General features: G+C 46.5%; 1 protein-coding gene across 2 annotated transcripts in view; it reads right to left on the bottom strand.

The window, feature by feature from the left end:
* The window catches only part of LOC147625805 (ycf3-interacting protein 1, chloroplastic-like), a 50,737-nt gene that overhangs the window by 8,294 nt on the left and 23,208 nt on the right, over positions 1-19,235 (bottom strand). The window contains exon 6 of one of the 2 annotated variants that reach the window (XM_086817376.1): positions 16,352-16,399. The exons of the other annotated variant lie outside the window; for it this stretch is intronic. Within the exon in view, the coding sequence (XP_086673502.1) occupies positions 16,379-16,399 (21 nt within the window). The 3' untranslated portion in view covers positions 16,352-16,378. The remainder of the gene's footprint in view (positions 1-16,351; positions 16,400-19,235) is intronic. 2 annotated transcript variants of the gene reach the window in all.

The raw sequence follows: 19,235 nt of genomic DNA, 5'->3' as shown, positions 1-19,235 counted from the left end.
GCAACGGCTGTCCATACCATTAACCGCTCTCCGACGACTTCTGTACCCCATATGACTCCATTTGAGGCATATTTTGGCAGGAAACCCGATGTCTCGCACTGCCGTGTCTTTAGGAGTGACGCGTATGTACATATTCCGAAGAAGCAGAGGGGGAAGCTTGACTCCAAGTCCCGCAAGCTGGTATTTGTGGGGTATAACTCTCTTTCCAAGGGATACAGGTTGTATGATCCAGAGAGGAACGAGATTGTTGTCAGCCGGGATGTGGTCTTTGACGAGCATGTTCCAGCATCCACTGTCGAGGAGCCGCCACTTCTTGGAGATCCAGAGGAGTCTGATGATGATTCCCAGTCTTTCATTCCAGTTGATCCACCTCAGTCATCACAGGAGGTTGAGCCCGCAGCTGGAGTTGAGCCCCCGCGACCACACAGGGGCTCCACGATCTGTTCGAGTACCTAGGTGGTTGTTAGACACCCTTCGGGAGTCAGGTGTCACGGAGCTACCCTCCGAGTGGACCACCACAGAGGACGGCCCTCAAAGATCACATCGAGTCCGAGATAAAAGCAACACGGCGGAGCTTCTTCACGTGAACTATGCCTTGATGTCTCGTATCATGCGGGACAAAGAGCCCACTTCCGTAAAGGAAACCCTTTCCCAGGATACTTGGAGGAAAGCCATGCAGGTGGAACTTGATGCCATCGAGAAGAACAACACTTGGGAGTTGGTACCGAGGCCGTCGAAGCGGTCAGTCATTGGTGTCAAATGGGTCTTTAAGACCAAATACGCGTCTGATGGGTCGGTGGACAAACACAAAGCCAGGCTTGTGGCTAAAGGTTATGCTCAGCGGCCAGGCATCGACTACGAGGATACCTTTGCACCGACAACGCAGATGACCACGATTCGGACCGTTCTTGCCCTTGCTTCTTCTCAAAGGTGGGCCGTGTATCAGATGGATGTAAAATCTGCGTTCCTTAATGGTGACCTGCAGGAGGAGGTGTACGTTGAGCAGCCTCCCGGCTTTATTGTTCCAGGATCGGAAGGGATGGTTTACAGGTTACGAAAGGCCTTGTATGGTCTTAAGCAGGCTCCCAGGGCTTGGAATCAGAAGATTGATTCCTTCATTATTCGGACTGGATTTCAGAGATCGGTTGCAGATCCGAACCTGTATCTCTTTCGGGAATGCAGCATGGTCACACTCATCATCCTTTATGTGGATGATCTCATTCTTACCGGCGGTCATGTGGAGCACATTGGAGTGACGAAGGCTGCCTTGTCAAAGGAGTTTGAGATGACCGACTTAGGCTTACTCCACTTCTTCTTGGAATTGGAGATCTCGCAGACCCAGAGGGGGTTTTTCGTCTCTCAGCAGCGGTATGTTCATGAGTTGCTTGAGGCCTTTGGGATGGAGAACTGCAAGCCTATTACTTCGCCGATGGACCCGAACACAAAGTTAACCGTTACAGATTGAAACTCGCGGCAGGTGCCCGGGGGACTAGGGCCTTTGACACACTTGTTGATACCATCAATGCATATTAAAACATTTAAACATGGCCACAGCCTTAACACATATCCATCATCACTTTGCATAAAACATAAAGCTGGACAAAACATCCACAAATGCTGAAAATGGAGCTTGCACGTGTGACACCGCATAGAGGCCGGAATGGGCCGACCCCCCCCTTGGAGTATTTAATTACCCAAGGAGAATAATATCATGTACAAGCTTTGAGGGCCTTACTCTCCCCACGGGAGATGCCGGATTATCCATATACAAATGCCATAACACAGCCCAACACGAGGCAACCAAGCCGGAACATAGGCTGTAGAAATGCTGAGCCAATAATATAATCCATATACCTCCGTGTGGGTACTGATTCTTCCCCAAAAACCACGGGTCTTCATGCAATAGAAAGGGTACAACAAGTACAACTCTCCATTCAGCCAATACAGCAAAGAGAGTAGCCATCATTAGGGCAACCTGAACAGTGGTAGAGGCTAGTGTGGAGCAAGAGAGCCTCCATTAATGAAGAGAGAGGGCTCCAATTTATAGATTTGGGCCTCCCATGAGCTAAAATGACAAGAGAAGGCTACAATGACAAGTGGAGAGCCACACAATAGCTGAAGTGACAAGTGTGAGGCCACTTGTCTCACTTTGATCCACTTTCTAACAAATGTCAGGCCACTTGTCTCACTTTGGTCCACCTCCTTGCCACACGTCCTAATCTAAGAGATGGGTCCTTCCATAAACTTTATCTCTAAAAATATCCCAACTGGTAGACATTCTGTCATGGGCACTTTACCAACTCTTGGTATCTGCTCAATTCCAGATGTAATGACGCGAATAGAATTTCCATCGGAGTCGGGCCAAAAATAGCAACTCTCCTAAATTTTAGGAGTGTGGTCCTTTGTATTCTAGGATAATCGCCCATTCCCAAAGCTTGTACTTTCCAAATATTTAGACATCCTGGAGTCCACCAGACCCCTTTCAGACTGCGAAATGTCCAGGCTAGTGACACAGATCCTTGTGAGCCAGTTGATGCCTCGCAGTACCGAAAGTTGGTTGGTTCATTGATCTGGTTGCTGAACACCAGATTGGACTTGAGCTTCGCCGTGGGGCTGTTGAGCTCTTTTATGCAGACGCCATTGAAGTCTCATTGGGACGCAAGATTGCGGAGCTTGCGGTATCTGCAGAGTACGAAGGATCTGGGACTCTTTTACACAGGAGGGAATGGAGTCAAGCTCCAAGGTTGGAGTGACTCAGATTGGGGAGGAGATCCAGACACGAGGAGATCTACTTCAGGATACAGTTTTACCCTCGGCTCAAGAGCAGTTTCTTGGAGCAGCAAGAGGCAACCAACTATTGCCCTTTCTTCTACAGAGGCAGAGTATCGGGCTGCTTGTGCTGCTGCTTGTGAGGTTGTATGGCTGCGGAGGCTGCTAGGCGAGATTGGGTTTCCACAGAGGAAGCCCACAGTCATCCAGTGCGATAACCAGAGTTGTATGGAACCCGGTTTTCCATGCCCGGACCAAGCATATAGAGATACAGTATCACTTTGTACGTGAGAAGATCTTGGCTGGTGACATCTTGCTACTTTATTGTTCAACGGAGGACAATGCAGCAGACCTCTTCACGAAGTCTCTACCTCAGGCTACGCTCAGGCGGCACTCCAGCTCCCTTGGGTTGGTTTCACAGCCAGGAGCTGAGAGGGGGTGTTAGAAGTCATCTCCTGTCTATATTTATACACCAGGGCCTCTGTTGTGGGTGTGCCCGCCCTGTATAAGGTGTTTTATCATTTTTCCACTCCCCCCGTATTTTTCCCTATTTTTTTCCATTTTTTCTAGTGATGGGAGGGCTGCCAGAGGATGCCAGGAGCACCCCAGTGCTGGCCGACTCCATGTTGATCAGTCGTGGGCTACTGGGCTGCTGGCCGACTCGATTTCATCAGTCGTGGGCATTCATGTGCTGGCCGACTGCATTTATGCAATCGTGGGACTTTTTCCAGCAGTCATGGGCACTTTATCTGCTGGCCGACCGCCCTCTCTGGGATGTATATATAGCCCCTTTGCACCCACCACTTCCTCATTCAGTTTTTCCGGGATCTTGTGTATAGAGAAGAGTTTACACACCCATCTCTCTGTGTTTCTTACGCTGTTTATTTTCTGCAGTCTACTTGCTCTTGTCTACCCAAGTTTGGTTATCATTTCCGCTGCATATTCTGACAATGTTGGGCTGAACTGTGCACTGTTGTAGGAGCACCAAAGATGTCCATCTCGAGCCTATGCACTCTTCCCAATGGTATGAGGGAGGGATGCAAAGCTAGGGCTGAGAGAGGGGCTGTTTGGAACTATTCTAGACTGTATATGAATGCTGTAAATGAATGAGAATGCTGCGTTTTACCTTCACCAAGAGGCTGGAGCAAAACGATGAATGAATGAATGCTGAAAACTGCATGGATGCAGAAAATGTAAGGATTATTGATGGCTGAATCCTGTGAACTGATGGCTGAATGCTGAGAACTGATGCGTTTGCTGTAGGAGGGCTAAATGCAGACGCATTGATGCTCCTCTTGCTGAAGGATGCTACGCTTCTCCAAAACGCATGGATCTGAGGTGGATGCAAGGCTGAATGGTACGCGCCTAAATGCTCCTTGACTAAATTATGAGATGAATGAATAGATGATTATGCAAAGCCTCTATTTATACTAGTGATGTTGCTAGACGGTTGGCACTAGATGCTGGCGGACTGCTATATAAACATTAAATGCTTAATGATGATGCATAAATGCTGAAAATGATGGGAAAAATACCAAAAAAATCCTAGATAATTCCTAGATGCTATATGAGGTTCTTGCAATGGTCTAGATGCTATGCATGAATGCTATGCAATATGCAGGATGCTTTCTGATGCAAACCCTAAGGTGTCTACTGATTGTATATGCATGAATGTCTCTTTAAGTGGGTTAAGGGACTAAGACTGACTGACTGACTAACTAAATATGGCTAAGAATGACCTACGTAGCTCGTGCCTGACCTATCTTGGACTGAGGATATACAATGGGGTCACGGCGTACGACAAATATCATCCTACTGGGTTCTAATAATGTACAGATGTTGCACTGCTGATGATGAGCCATCTTGTCACCATGCACTGAGTGCAAAGTGCATGTGACACAGAATGCGGAGCCGCCTATTGTTGAAGTGACAAATCTCCAACCTCGGGATCAACCTCTCCTACTGACTGACGCTGGCTAGCTGGAACAATAGCGCGGGACTCAATTCTCATACTCACCTGGCTCTCCAAGAAGCGATGGCTCCTCAACAATGGAAGCTGGAACATGCTCATCAAAGATAACATCTCTGCTAACAACAACCTCATTCCAGTCCGGGGTCATATAACCTGTAGCCTTTGGAAAGAGAGTTATATCCCACAAAAACAAGCTTCAGGGACTTGGAGTCAAGCTTCCCCCTCTGCTTCTTTGGAATGTGAACATAAGCATCACTCCCAAAAACACGGAAATGGGACACATCTCATTTCTTGCCAAAATAAGCCTCAAATGGAGTCACCTTAGGCACTACAGTCGTCGGAGATCGGTTCAGGATATGGACAGCCGTAGCCACGGCCTCTCCCCAGAGTGGATGAGGAAGGTCGCGATGCTCCAACATTGTCCTCGTGCCATCTCCACCACAATCCAATTCTTTCACTCAATCACTCCATTCCCTAAAGGAGACCCAATATTGGCCAGCTCCCGCTTGATCCCATTCTCCGCACAAAACCGCACAAAAGCATTGGAAGAGAACTCCCCTCCTTTGTCAACCCGAACAGTCTTCACCACCAAAGCATACCAGTCCTTGAACCGAGCAAAGGCTTTGTCCTTATGTGGCAAAAAGTACACCCATGTGAACCTGCTACAATCATCCACAATCAGCATGAAATACAAGGCTCCTCCCAAAGATGGGGTCTGCATAGGCCCACACAAGTCAGTGTGAACCAACTCCAGTGGTTTCGAAGCCCGCCTGGTAGCCTGCTGCGGAAAAGACTCCCTATGCTACTTCCCATGAATGCAGGAACTGCAATGTCCCTGAATGCTTGCATGCTGCCAACATCTGGCAAGCCATCCACTATATGGTCTCGGAAAGCCTGCCGCAACGTGTTCACATTCAAGTAGCCAAAACAAAAATGCCACAAATCACCGAGTTGAGTACCTATAAGAGAAAAGAGTGCTGAGAGTTTGTAAATCCCATTCTCCACTCTGCCTTCCCAAACAACCTAGCCTGTTGCTGTGTTCCGGATAGCAATTGAATGCTCATCCAACTCCACCCGCATGCCAGTCTTTTGCAAACCTCATGCACCGACAAAAGATGAAAGGCAAGAGATGGGACATAAAGAACCCGAGAGGAATGCTTCCCCCCTCTGCTATCGGGAACGATCTCCAACCTGCCCTCACTGTGAATCGGGATAGTGGACTTGTCACCAACAAAGATGTGACCTGTTTGCTTCCGAAGGACCTGTGACAACTCTCGGGAAGGAGTTATGTGCTTGGAAGCACCACTATCCAGAATCCACTCCCAAGTATCCCCAACGGTGAGACCAACCGCCTCCCTGCTCGAAGAAGATGAAGCTCCGGTGTCCATAATCTCCAAGTGCACAAAAGTTGGAGTCTTTGCGGTGCAGATGAGGAATCTACACCTTTCCCGGTGCCCTGCTGAGGACATTTCTTCAAGTAGTGACCCTTCTGGCCACAATGGTTACAGTTCCGATCCGCCTTCAAGGCATCATGATCCGAGTCAAGCTTCTTCTCAGAAGACTTCCCTTTGCCCTTGTTGTTGTTGCGGCCTTTCGACCGCTGACCAGTCAAAGCCTCAGAACCTCCGTCCTGTGGAGAGTTTAGAAACCGCTCCTCCTGGTCCAAGATCATCGGCACAAGCTCCTCCCAAGTACTGGTGCTAAGACTCCCGCTAGTGATCAAAGAGGAATAGAAAGCTGAGTACTGAGAGAACAGATGAGACACCAGGGTGATGGCCATGTGCTCTGATGATATCTCCTTCCCAGCCTGAAGAACCTCCTACTAAAGAGCCTGCAGTTTGTTGATGTGTTCCCGCATCGTCGAAGACTTTGCAGGAGTCATCACTCACATCCGCACTTCCAAGCAAACTCTCTTCATGGGTGATACCCAATTGTACAGAGAGGCCAAGTGCTGCCAAATCCCTCGAGCCAATGTCATGTGTTTCAGATGATTGATCACTTGGGGTGTGAAGTTGAGGAAGATGAAACAACGCACACGGGCGTTGACACGATCCCACAACTGTGCCTGGGCCTCCCACTCTTTCTTGACTGACAGTGAAATTTCCTCCTCCTATGGATTTGGCCTTAGAACTCCAACCGTAATGAAGGCAGCCAAATCATAAGAATCCAAAACAAACTCCATCACCTTCCAAATGCCATAGTTCTTCCCGTCCAACTGTCGGTCCACCGGGAACGTCGGGAGGGTGGGGATCTTCACAGGTTTATCCGCCATCTCGAGCAAATCTACCATCTCAGAGGTTCACGTGGTCTTGTGAAGGGAGGGTGCGTGGGAAAAAATTTTGAAGAGGCTGCACTTGCTTGCAAGGTGGCTGTCCAAAAGTGACGCCCGCCTTCTACCCTCTTCTCCACATCCCCTATGGCCCAATCACTCTCCAATCAGCACCAAACACAGCAGCCCTGCAAGCTCTCACCGTCTCCAAAGCTTCAAGCAACCTTGAGCTATGATACCATGTCGGAATTTCCAGCAGAAATGAGACTGAAGACTTTGCAGGAGTCATCACTCACATCCGCACTTCCAAGCAAACTCTCTTCATGGGTGATACCCAATTGTACACAGAGGCCAAGTGCTGCCAAATCCCTCGAGCCAATGTCATGTGTTTCAGATGATTGATCACTTGGGGTGTGAAGTTGAAGAGGTGTGAAGTTGAGGAAGATGAAACAACGCACACGGGCATTGACACGATCCCACAACTGTGCCTAGGCCTCCCACTCTTTCTTGACTGACAGTGAAATTTCCTCCTCCTATGGATTTGGCCTTAGAACTCCAACCGTAATGAAGGCAGCCAAATCATAAGAATCCAAAACAAACTCCATCACCTTCCAAATGCCATAGTTCTTCCCGTCCAACTGTCGGTCCACCGGGAACGTCGGGAGGGTGGGGATCTTCACAGGTTTATCCGCCATCTCGAGCAAATCTACCATCTCAGAGGTTCACGTGGTCTTGTGAAGGGAGGGTGGGTGGGAAAAAATTTTGAAGAGGCTGCACTTGCTTGCAAGGTGGCTGTCCAAAAGTGACGCCCGCCTTCTACCCTCTTCTCCACATCCCCTATGGCCCAATCACTCTCCAATCAGCACCAAACACAGCAGCCCTGCAAGCTCTCACCGTCTCCAAAGCTTCAAGCAACCTTGAGCTATGATACCATGTCGGAATTTCCAGCAGAAATGAGACTGAAAACTAAGTGCAGAATATGCAGAAATGGTAAAGAAGAGATGTGCTCTGCAACTCTGATATATACACGCTATACATGATACAAGATGGGGGGGGGGGGCAAGGTGCCCCTATATATATGGACAAGGGCAGCCAGTCGGCCCTGTATAAACAGGCCGACAGCCCCTATAGGGGCCCCATGACCTGGTCGGCTAGCCCACGACCAAGCTTGGCCTGGTCGGCTGGCCTCTAGGCGGGCCCCCATGGCCTGCCGCCTCCTCCAGCCGGCCAGAGAAAAAAACAGCCCCCCACACACACCTACAAAACTGGGAAAAATGGACATATCCGGGGACTCCTCCCGCGGGCAGCCACACCCACATCATAGGCCCTCACTGTTGGGGTAAAGGCATTATGCCCACCCTTATAGTGTGTACAAGCCCATAAGTTATAGTACATAGTACACTTAGTACTTTTAATGTACTAAGTGCACTATGTGTACTAGTACAATATACATGTGTGATAGGGGAGTCACACACTCAACCCCATGAGTTGACTTATCCCCACAACTCTCTGTCTCCCCCTTGTTTCTCTGTGTATGTCTCCCACATGAACTCTAACCCTAATTCCATCTCTCCCATTCAACTCGTATCAGAGCCTTGAGCTTGGCACGAGCAGAGGAGCTTTCTGGTGCTCAGCAAGGAGCACATGCGCTGCAAACAAACGAGCTTGCTGTCGTGTTGGGCGCTGCAAGACAGTGAAAGTCGCCTGTGTGCAGTGTTGGCCACTAGGCGAAGGCTTTCAAGCGTTGGGCGTTCAACTGGCTACTAGGCGGATAGGCGAAGGCAGCAAGCAGGTGTGAGCGAAGGAAAGCACCCGTAGCGCAAAGGGGAACCCAGGCGAACACACGAACCCAGGCAAACACAGCAACGAGCACTGGCGACGTGTAGCGCTGGCTACCGGTCGGAGGTGGCAACCGGCGTTGGAGTGTTGCGAGACGGCCACTATGCGGAGGCGGCATCGCATCAACAAGGATTGCCCGCCGTGCTGCCGATCACGCCTGTCTCTTCTCGCCGTGGAGCTCCGATATACAGAGCCCGACGGAACCACGTGGTAGTATATGCAGAAGAGAGCAAGAGTAGCAGCAGTCCCGGTGGCGGCAGCAGCAGCACCTCCTCGTCTGGAAACGAAGAGAGCCCTAACATCGTCCTGCAGGCAGCCTGGTATGGAGCTGAGGCTCTAGGCAACATCGTGGCCGCATTCTACCCCAAGCCGTCCGTCTCTCTTTCCGACAGCGTCGATGCCATCCAAGGGCCTCTCAACCGGGATTATGTCGTACAAGCAGTGGTGGACGATTATGACAAAGGGTATTTTGTTACAGAGCATGTAGTCGGGCTTGGGCTGGTCGCAGACGTGGCCCTGTTTGGGCAGGCGAAGGACCAGACGGCACTAATAAAAAGCAATAGGCAGCAATAGCTTTCTGCAGCAGCACCAAATTCAGCAAACCCCCCTTTCCTGCAACAAAAAATCAGAAATTACAAGGTATTCTGCTTCAATTTTTTTTTTGGGATTTGCAATTCAAGAAGTACAATCATCAATTGAGCAGGTACAGGTGCTGAATTGCTCAATTTTGAGCAAAATTGGCAAAATTGGGTGACATTGGTCACAATCAGGATCAATTTGCAGGAAATTGGATGTCAAAATTTGGGGCTTTTGATGTAATTGTGCAATTAAGCAGTCATACATGCTGTATGATGTGAGAAATCGCACATTCGGGCAAAATTGCAGCAAATTGCAGTGCAAATCAAGGGGCTTTTGTGCCGATTGGATTGATTTGCATGCAGGCAATCACATTTGATGCTTTGGGCAATGTGTTGATGCCTGTCAAGCACTCAATGTGCCTGTAAATCAAGGGGCTTTCATGTATTAGATGTATATGTGGCCAGGGGGAAGCACCGTGAAGACTCTGGATGCCTTCATGTGCGTTAATGTACCATGTATGATCAGAAATTGATCTTAAATCAAGGGGCTTTTCAAGATTTTATGCTTGTTGAGCTTGGCAAAACAGCAGGCAAGACTTTTATGCCTTGAATCCTCAGAAATCAGCTTGCAGTCAAGGGGCTTTTGCCCAATTTCTGTTCGGAACTGTTGTATGGAGTGTTCGGGACTGTAAAAGTCTGATTTTCACTCTTTTGGACAGCTAGGAGAGCATTTATTGCTACTGTACCTACTGGTACAGATTTGGTACAGCTTTGTACAAGTTTTGGCATGGCTGTACACTGATTTGAGAGAGGAAAAGGTTCAATTTCAGCTGCTGTACTTGCCGGTACAGGTTTGGTACATCATTGGTGAGCACTTAGTACTGCTGTACAGTACTTTGGAAGGGGAACAGAGCACATTTAAGGTGCTGTCCTAAATCTGCAGCAACCAGATTTTGGTGATTTCATCACATACAGTGGAAGTAGAGTTGCATTTGTGCTTCCGCAGTGGGAGATAAAGCTTGGGAAATAACTGTGAGCACTTTGTGTGCTTTCGGTGCAGTGTTTGCACATTTTGCAGGGAGTCAGACATTGACAGGTTGCATATTGCTATGGCAACCACAGGTGAGAGCTCTTCATTGCTTCACATCAAGAAGCTTGAAGGCTCACATAACTATGATATTTGGCAAACCCAGTGCTATAATGTGTTGCTCGAGAAGAAGCAGCACAAGCCTATCAAAGAAAGGGGTGTAAAGCCCGCTTCTCTTACTGCTGAAGAGTGGGGAGATATGGATGAGCTGGCAAGATCTACTATCATGTTGTCTGTGTCAGACTCTTTACTTTTCAGCATTCGTGAAGAGAAGACAGCTTGGGAAAGGTGGCAGAGATTGCAGGACTTGTATGCCCAGCAAAGTGCCTCAAGCAAAGTGTATTGGTTGAAGAAACTCATAGGTCTTCAGATGAAGGAAGGGGCGTCTATGGCAGCCCATCTAAATGAGTTTAATGGTATTGTCAGCCAAGTCATTAATCAAAAGTTGGCAATGGACGATGAGTTCAAAGCCACTTTTCTCTTATGCACTTTGCCAGAGAGTTGGGACACATTCAGGACAACCACTAGCAATTCGAATGTTATGCTGTCATATGCAGATGTTGAGGGTGCTCTCCTTCAAGAGGAGATGAACAGAAAAAACAACTCTGTTGGAAAGTCCAATGCAATGAATGCACGTGGGAGATCCCAGCAAAGGGGTAAAAGCCAAGAACGGGGAAGGAGCAAGTCTCGCTCCAAAAAGGACTTGGAATGCCATTATTGTGGCAAGAAGGGACACATTAAAAAGCAATGCTACAAATGGAAAAATGATCAAAAAGAAAAGGGAAAAGGTAAAGACAAAGACAAAGATGAAGCCAAAGATGTAAAGCCAAAGGGCAAAAGTGGAGTCAAGATTGAAGAAGTCAATGTGTCACATGCAGGTGACAGTGAGGATGAGGTCCTATTTACGTCTTCACTTGATGCCCATACACTTCTTACAGGTGGTCATGGTATGCACTCATGGATCATTGATTCAGGTGCCTCCTTTCATGTCACAGGTTGCAGAGACTTGTTTGTCAGGTATACTGCTGGCAATGAAGGAGTGGTTTATTTGGGTGATAACCATGCATGCAAGATTCTTGGCAGAGGTGATGTGAGGCTTGTGTTTTCAGATGGCTCACAGCTTATGCTCCATGATGTCAGGCATGTGCCTGAGATCAAGAAGAATCTGCTTTCTACTGGACAGCTTGATGATGCTGATTATGTTACCACATTTGGTCGTGGAAAGTGGAAGATTAGTAAGGGCTCACTGGTTGTTGCCAGAGACTCTAAGGTGGACACTCTTTACTTCATGCATGCTCACCATGCTAATGTAAATGCAACCGAGCTGCCGGAAATCTCTATGTGGCATAGCCAGTTGGGACACATGAGTGTCAAAGGAATGGAGCAATTGTCTCGTTTGGGTTACTTGCCTTCTCTAAAGTTTTCAAGTTTTCAGTTTTGTGAGCATTGCATATATGGCAGGCAACTGCAGTGCCCCCACAAGAAAGCTCTTGGACAGAAAGATGCTCAGTTAGAGCTTGTGCATACAGATGTATGTGAGATGCCTCAGCTTTCTTTGGGAGGGGCAAAATACTTTGTGTCTTTTATTGATGATGCCACACGTAAGGTGTGGGTTTATCCTCTTCGTTTGAAGAATGATACATTCTCAGTGTTTGAGAAGTTTGTTGCTCTTGTTGAGAATCAAACTGGCAAAACACTGAAGGCTTTGCGTTCCGACAATGGTGGAGAGTATATGTCCAAACAGTTTCAGGACTTTTGTGATGCTAAAGGCATCAAGAGGGAGCTCTCTACTCCTTATGATCCTCCACAAAACGGGACAGCAGAGAGGATGAACAGGACCATTCAGGAGAAGGTCCGTTCTATGTTGTCACATGCTGCATTACCTCATGGTTTTTGGGCTAAAGCTGTTATGACAGCCGTTCATCTAATAAACAGGTCACCTAACATGAGGCTTGATGGGAAAGTGCCAGAGGAAGTATGGACAGGGAAGCCTCCGTCATACAAGCACTTGAGAGTGTTTGGTTGCGTTGCGTACGTGCACATACGCAGGGAAATGCGCACCAAAGTCTCACAAATGCATATTCCTAGGATATGGTGACAGAGGTGAAATGGGGTATAGACTTTGGGATCCCGTGAATAGAAAGATTATACGCAGCAATGATGTCATTTTTTATGAAACATGCATGTATAAGGAGCCTGCAAGGCAACAGGAGCCTGGCAGAGTCATCTTTGATGATGATGGACATCATGGACAACAACCAAGGGCTGTAAATCAGCCATTACAGCAGCAAAACCAGCCCTTAAATGGTGCTGAAAATGGTCCAAATGGACAGCCAGAGATGGCAGAAGATATCCCTAGGGATATACCACAGTTAGAGGAAATACCAGGCATGATATTTCAGCCTTATGGCATGGAACAGGAGCCACCAATAGGTGATATGCAGGCTGGACAGCAACCTGCAAATGATGGTCATTGGGTATGGAGGTCCACAAGACCCTCCAGAGCCCCTGACAGGTTTGTTCCAGGGGTTGACTACTTGATGCTTACTGACTGTGGAGAGCCCTCATGTTATAAGGAGGCTTTACAGAGGACAGACAAGGCTCTTTGGGAGCGTGCCATGAAGTCAGAGATGGATTCTCTGCACAAAAATGGAACATGGAAGTTGGTGCATTTGCCTGCAGGCACAAGAAGGTTTTGCCATGCAAATGGGTTTACAGGCTCAAAGTTGCACCAGATGCAAAGCCAAGATACAAAGCCAGGTTAGTGGCTAAGGGCTTCAAGCAGGAATATGGTGTGGACTTTGAGGAGATCTTCTCTCCAGTGGTCAAAATGACCACACTTAGAGCTGTGATAGCTTTGGTTGCACATGATGATCTGGACTTGATTCAGATGGATGTGAAGACTGCTTTTCTTCACGGTGATCTCCATGAGGAGATATATATGCAACAACCAGAGGGTCATGCAGTAAGTGGAAAGCAGAAGCTTGTATGCAAGCTGAAAAAGAGTCTTTATGGGCTCAAACAGTCACCAAGGGAATGGTATCATAAATTTGATACATTCATGAAATCCCAGAAATTCAGGAGAAGTGACATAGATCACTGCTTATACACCAAGAAAGCTTTGGATGGCAGTCTATTGATCCTCATCTTGTATGTTGATGATATGTTGATTGCCGGGAAATCTCGTAAAGAGATGGATGCCTTGAAAAAGAGGCTGCATCAGACCTTTGATATGAAGGATTTAGGTGATGCAAATCACATTTTGGGTATGCGGATACTTCGAGACAGAAATCAGCATGTGTTGTATTTGTCTCAAAAGGAATACATTGGCAAAGTTTTGCAGAGGTTCAATATGGACGGGGGGAAGAAGACTAGTACTCCTTTGCCTCCATATGTGAAACTCAGTGCTATGGACAGCCCACAGTCAGATAATGGCAGGGATGATATGGCCAAGATTCCGTATGCTTCAGCTTGTGGCAGTCTCATGTATGCCATGGTTGCTACTAGGCCGAACATTGCATTTGCAGTGGGAGTGGTTTCTAGATACATGGCCAACCCTGGCAAGAAGCATTGGGAAGCAGTGAAAGGTGTCATGAGATACCTGAAGGGCACACAAGATATGTGCATTTGTTTTGGCAAACAGGATGCATTAGTGCATGGTTACACGGATTCGGATTATGCCGGTCATCCAGATAACCGGAAGTCTTCTACCGGTTATGTGTTTACATTCACAGGAGGTGCTCTGTCATGGATATCCAGGATGCAGAAGTGCACTGCCTTATCTACTACAGAGGCCCAGTATATTGCAGCCACAGAGGCTTGCAAGGAGGCATTATGGCTATCTCGGTTAGTGGTTGATTTGGGTTATACAAGGGATGTTCCATTGTTGCATTGTGACAGTCAGAGTGCCATCCAGTTGGCAAAGAACCCTGTCTTTCATGCAAAGACGAAGCATGTGGATGTGAAGTATCACTTCATCAGAGAGGTGATAGAGAACAAGCAAATTCAGCTTGTTAAGATTCATACGGATGACAACCCGACTGATCTCTTGACAAAGAGTTTGCCTCCAGAGCGGTTTGCTCATTGCAGACACTTGATGGGCATTGGATGAGGCCAATTTCAACCTTGATATGGCCTTGTATATTATCATGTACATGCTGATTTTTCTTTTCCTTTACTTAAGGGCACTTTGCCTTTAAGTGGGAGGTTGTCGAGGTAAAGGCATTATGCCCACCCTTATAGTGTGTACAAGCCCATAAGTTATAGTACATAGTACACTTAGTACTTTTAATGTACTAAGTGCACTATGTGTACTAGTGCAATATACATGTGTGATAGGGGAGTCACACACTCAACCCCATGAGTTGACTTATCCCCACAACTCTCTCTCTCTCCCTTGTTTCTCTGTGTATGTCTCCCACATGAACTCTAACCCTAATTCCATCTCTCCCATTCACTCACTCCCTACGGTATAGTATGGTAGAGACAGGAGATGAATGCTAACACTATTGGGGGTTGATGCTCCTCTCATGTTTCATGTTCCTTGTATTCCATGATAAGATTTCCATGAACAGTTTTGACATTTGTATCACTCCAATGAGATAGTTTTGATTTGTCCTATTTTATATTCCGTTCCATGATGAGATATGCCATGGACATTATCGTATCACTTTGGTCTCATAGGCCCATTGGATTTGTCAGTTGTGCCAGATGGAGCCAGAGACAGAGTTACATTATATATGTCACTGTCCAGTATATTATGACATACGAGGCCGTTTTCACTGCCTGTTCAGAGAGGGTTTCGGACCACTTTCCAGAGTCATGAGATACCAGGATCAGAGATGCCTCGGATTATACTTGCTGGAGCTGCGTAGACATAGAGAGGGTCTCTTGAGAGTGAGGGGATCAAAGAGGGAGAGACACCTACACAGGCAGATTACAGACTTCTTTCGACTAGAGATTGAGCAGTCAGGCCAGTAGGCATTGTAGCTAGCCCCAGTGTATAGCCGCACCAAAGGTACACTGATTGATCGGGCTATAGAGCTGGGGCGGTCCAGGCGCCCCAAGATAAGAGGCCCATCTCGACACCGGCGAAGACTACAACAGAGGATCACGACCATACTAGCACGGCATGGAAGACGTCCAGTCAGAGTACTCACCATGGAGGACATTGAGGATATCTGCCATCGACCGATGAGAGACATCTTTGGATAGTGATGTATATGATGCTTACCTTTGTTGCTGGAGTTTTCCTTCCCTGATGTTATCCATTAGGAGCTCCTAGTACCTTACTTTTCCTCATAGTTGTTGTTTTAGTTTCAGTTAGTTGTTTAGTTGTTTTAGCTTTTCTTACACAGACATTGTATCAGATCCACCAATTGTTGTAGCCTTTTTGGTCTCATAGGTCATTTTGGCCTTTTGAAAACGTTAATATATCATTTCATTTCTCTCTCTCACGGCAGCCCATGAGGGATGTATTAGGGTGATATGAGAGCTCTCTGCTCATGTACCTAGATCAGATTTTAAAGTTTTAGATTTTTTGTTATCTTTCTTTATTACTATTTTGTACTCAGGATGATGTACCTCATGGAAATGATGTAACCTTTTGGTCTCATAGGTCATTTTGGCCTTTTGAAGACATTAATACACCTTTCTTTCTTTCTTTCTTCTTTCTCTCTAGTGTGAAAGTTTTGATTTGTTCTATTTGATTTTCCATTCCATGATGAGATATGTCATGGACATTATTGTATCACTTTGGTCTCATAGGTCCATTGGGTGTTTAGTAGACTATTAATACATCTTTCTTTCTTTTTCTTCTCTCTCACACACACACATACCTGCAAAATTTTCACTTCTTCTTTCTCTTATTTTCTCTCTCTTCCTACCTGCAGACACAGAAATAAGCAAACAACATGACACGTTCAATGTAATGAAACAGGTTACAAGGGAAATCGAGAGAGCCGATTGACAAAATGGAAAAAAATACTGATATGGACAAGCCCAGCACCCCCATGGTAGCCCACGCTAGAGATAGTTTCTCAATTGTAAGAGATATCCTCATGGTATTAGTGGAGAATAACGACAGGGATCTTAAAATCCTGAAGGAACATCATGAAAAGGAAATCACACATAACAAGGACCAACATAGGACAGAATTTGTAGGGCTCAAAGCTCTGCATGATGATGCCATGGCCGTAAAGACAACGGAAATAGCCGAAAATAAGATCCTTCATCAAGGAAGAATGGTCCAGGAAAGCAGAGTAAGAGGAAGCTTCTACCAAGGAGGTCTCGAAGCTTGAATTGGAAAATCTGAGTGGAGAATCCAAGGCTCCACCAGTGACAAAGACAGAAATCAAGGAGGAAAGTGCAAGCTTAAGGAAAGATGCTGAGGCCACTTCCAAACAGGTGGAAGTAGAAAAGAAAGATGTGGAGTGGGTGGAGGTCAACAAGAAACATAGCAACTTAGGGGTAAATGCCAACACCATCACGAATGCCATTCTTGAGGAGGAGAAATGTTGGCAAGCCTGTGTGAGGCACACTTGGATCATCTGACATCCAACCTTGACCTCCCATTACCCTTACCCAACCTCATCTCACACCTTGCCTCCATCCTTCATGGATCAGCACAAACTAGCTTCCCATCTACCGTTCCCTCAACTGTCAAAGCATCAGTTGGATCACAACCTCAGAATGGTTGGTATGATTATTAGAGCAAATCCATGCAGCATCACTTATTACGAGAAAGGGCATAAGGAAGGATACCTGTATGTTAGATGCAGAGGTCCTTCCACCACCTTAACGAAGGAAAGAGCCTGTGTTCTTGGCTAAACACAAGGACCAATTCTACCAGCTCTTTCTGAGCAAGAATAGCTCTGACACTTGGCATATCATTGAGGAAAAGAAGCCACCCACACCCATCACTTATCCCACTAGGTGGGAAGCATATGCATGCGGGCTATATGATGTCCCAAATCAGCTCCTACCCAATATATCGCACATCCCACGCCCTTGATCGGCCACCCTCTTTACCACATCCATAGTCACAAAGGCCCTTCTAAAGCCACACAAAGGTAGAGCTCAGGATCACGAGGAACTTTGCAAGGAGCATCTAGCACATGGCTTGAAAATCCTAGCCTACATCTTTAATATGGGTCTTTGTGAGGAGCTCCATTTTCCAACAGAGATGGCATGAGGTGTGATGGCACTATATGAGTCAGTGGCTGGCTGGCAGGACACTGAGGCCTTTCGGTTGAGATCAGTAGTACTATTGGTGTCAAACAAGTCTTCCATTTCCTTTGACATTATTTGGGCTACACAGTGATGAGACTTCAGAGTTCATTGATAGATTGGGAGGCACGGGCTCACAACTAGCCCAGACGATGGTATCCATTCTCTTGTATGCACACGACATAATCCTCATTTTGAATTCAGCTGAGAGATTACAGAGATACCTGGATGCATTGCAGGATTTTATTGATGAGAAGGACCTTTCGCTATTTCATCCAAGAATTCTAAGAGGCGGAATTCTTGGATACACATTCAAACAAAGCAAGGGCTGCTATTTCATCCGAGAATTCCAACGGGGAGTAACAAAGATTTCTTCACAGAAAGAAGAGGGCTTTTTTGAGGAAGCAGGTGGAATCTTCTTCACAGAAAAAAGGTTGGAGGATCCTTGATGAAAGGCATCCACCAACACCCATCACAAACCCCCATGTATGGAGTCAATATATGCACGCACTCCATGAAGTTCTCAAATAGCCATCACTAGATCTCTCATACATACCCAAACCTTCTACGTTCTCTACATTACCATCACTAATATAAGACACAATTTTGAAACTTCAAAGTGGAAGAGCTAGAGACCATGAGGGGCTAAAAATAGAGTTTTTTGCTTATGGGTGGAAGATATATTCTCTATCTTAGCTCAGCTTTTTGATGAGGTTGTGTGCCAAGGTTTTCCTCTAGCTTGGTTATCACAAGGCGAGATATCATGGAGCCAAGCAACTACACAACCATCATGGTAAGCAAAACTATGACTAAGATCTATGCCTCCGCTTTTGCAAAGGGTGACAGGCAAAGGACAGGCTGGTTTTAAACATAGCTAAAAAAGATCTTTGATCAACTTCCAGAGCTTGACTTTCAAGATGAGCTGATTTGGGCTGCAAAGACCCTCTATGAGCAGGTTATAGGGTATGTCAAAACATGGGATGGAATGTTGGAGAAGATCAAAAGCACTTTCAGTCAAGCATGGCTTTCAATTATCTCCGACTGTTTTTGGGCTTTTATATTGACGAGGTGGCTCATTTTATAGAGAGATCAAGGGAAGCTGGTTCTATTTTGGGACACGCTTTTGTTGCTATTTTCTATATAAAGTTGATATTGTGCAGGTTTCCTCTTCGGCAGAAGGGCTACAAAAGAAATTGGGTCCACGAGAGTTATTTTGTCAGCAAGCATATGGTTCTTTAGCATGATTGGAGAAAGAATGTTTCTAAGCCAATTTTCAAGATCCACAAACAGAGAGATTACTCTTTGACTCCATGGTTCAGCCAACAGCTAACCGTTCTGGAGGCTTGACCTTGGCCAAAAGGATTATGATGTTCTCTAGGCTCATTATTAGAAGCAAGTCCTCAGTGACACATGATATCATCCCTGCAGATTTTGGAGCTTCAATCTTCCAAAAATTCACTTATCTTCATAGGATTTGGTCCTTATAGTTGGAAG

Source organism: Cibotium barometz, chromosome 23 (genome assembly GCF_041138505.1).
Source record: "Cibotium barometz isolate CiBa-2024 chromosome 23, ASM4113850v1, whole genome shotgun sequence".
In the NCBI taxonomy this organism is placed as follows: Eukaryota; Viridiplantae; Streptophyta; class Polypodiopsida; order Cyatheales; family Cibotiaceae; genus Cibotium; species Cibotium barometz.
The sequence above is the reverse complement of the archived record's forward strand: the minus strand, read 5'-3'. Positions and strand labels throughout refer to the sequence as shown.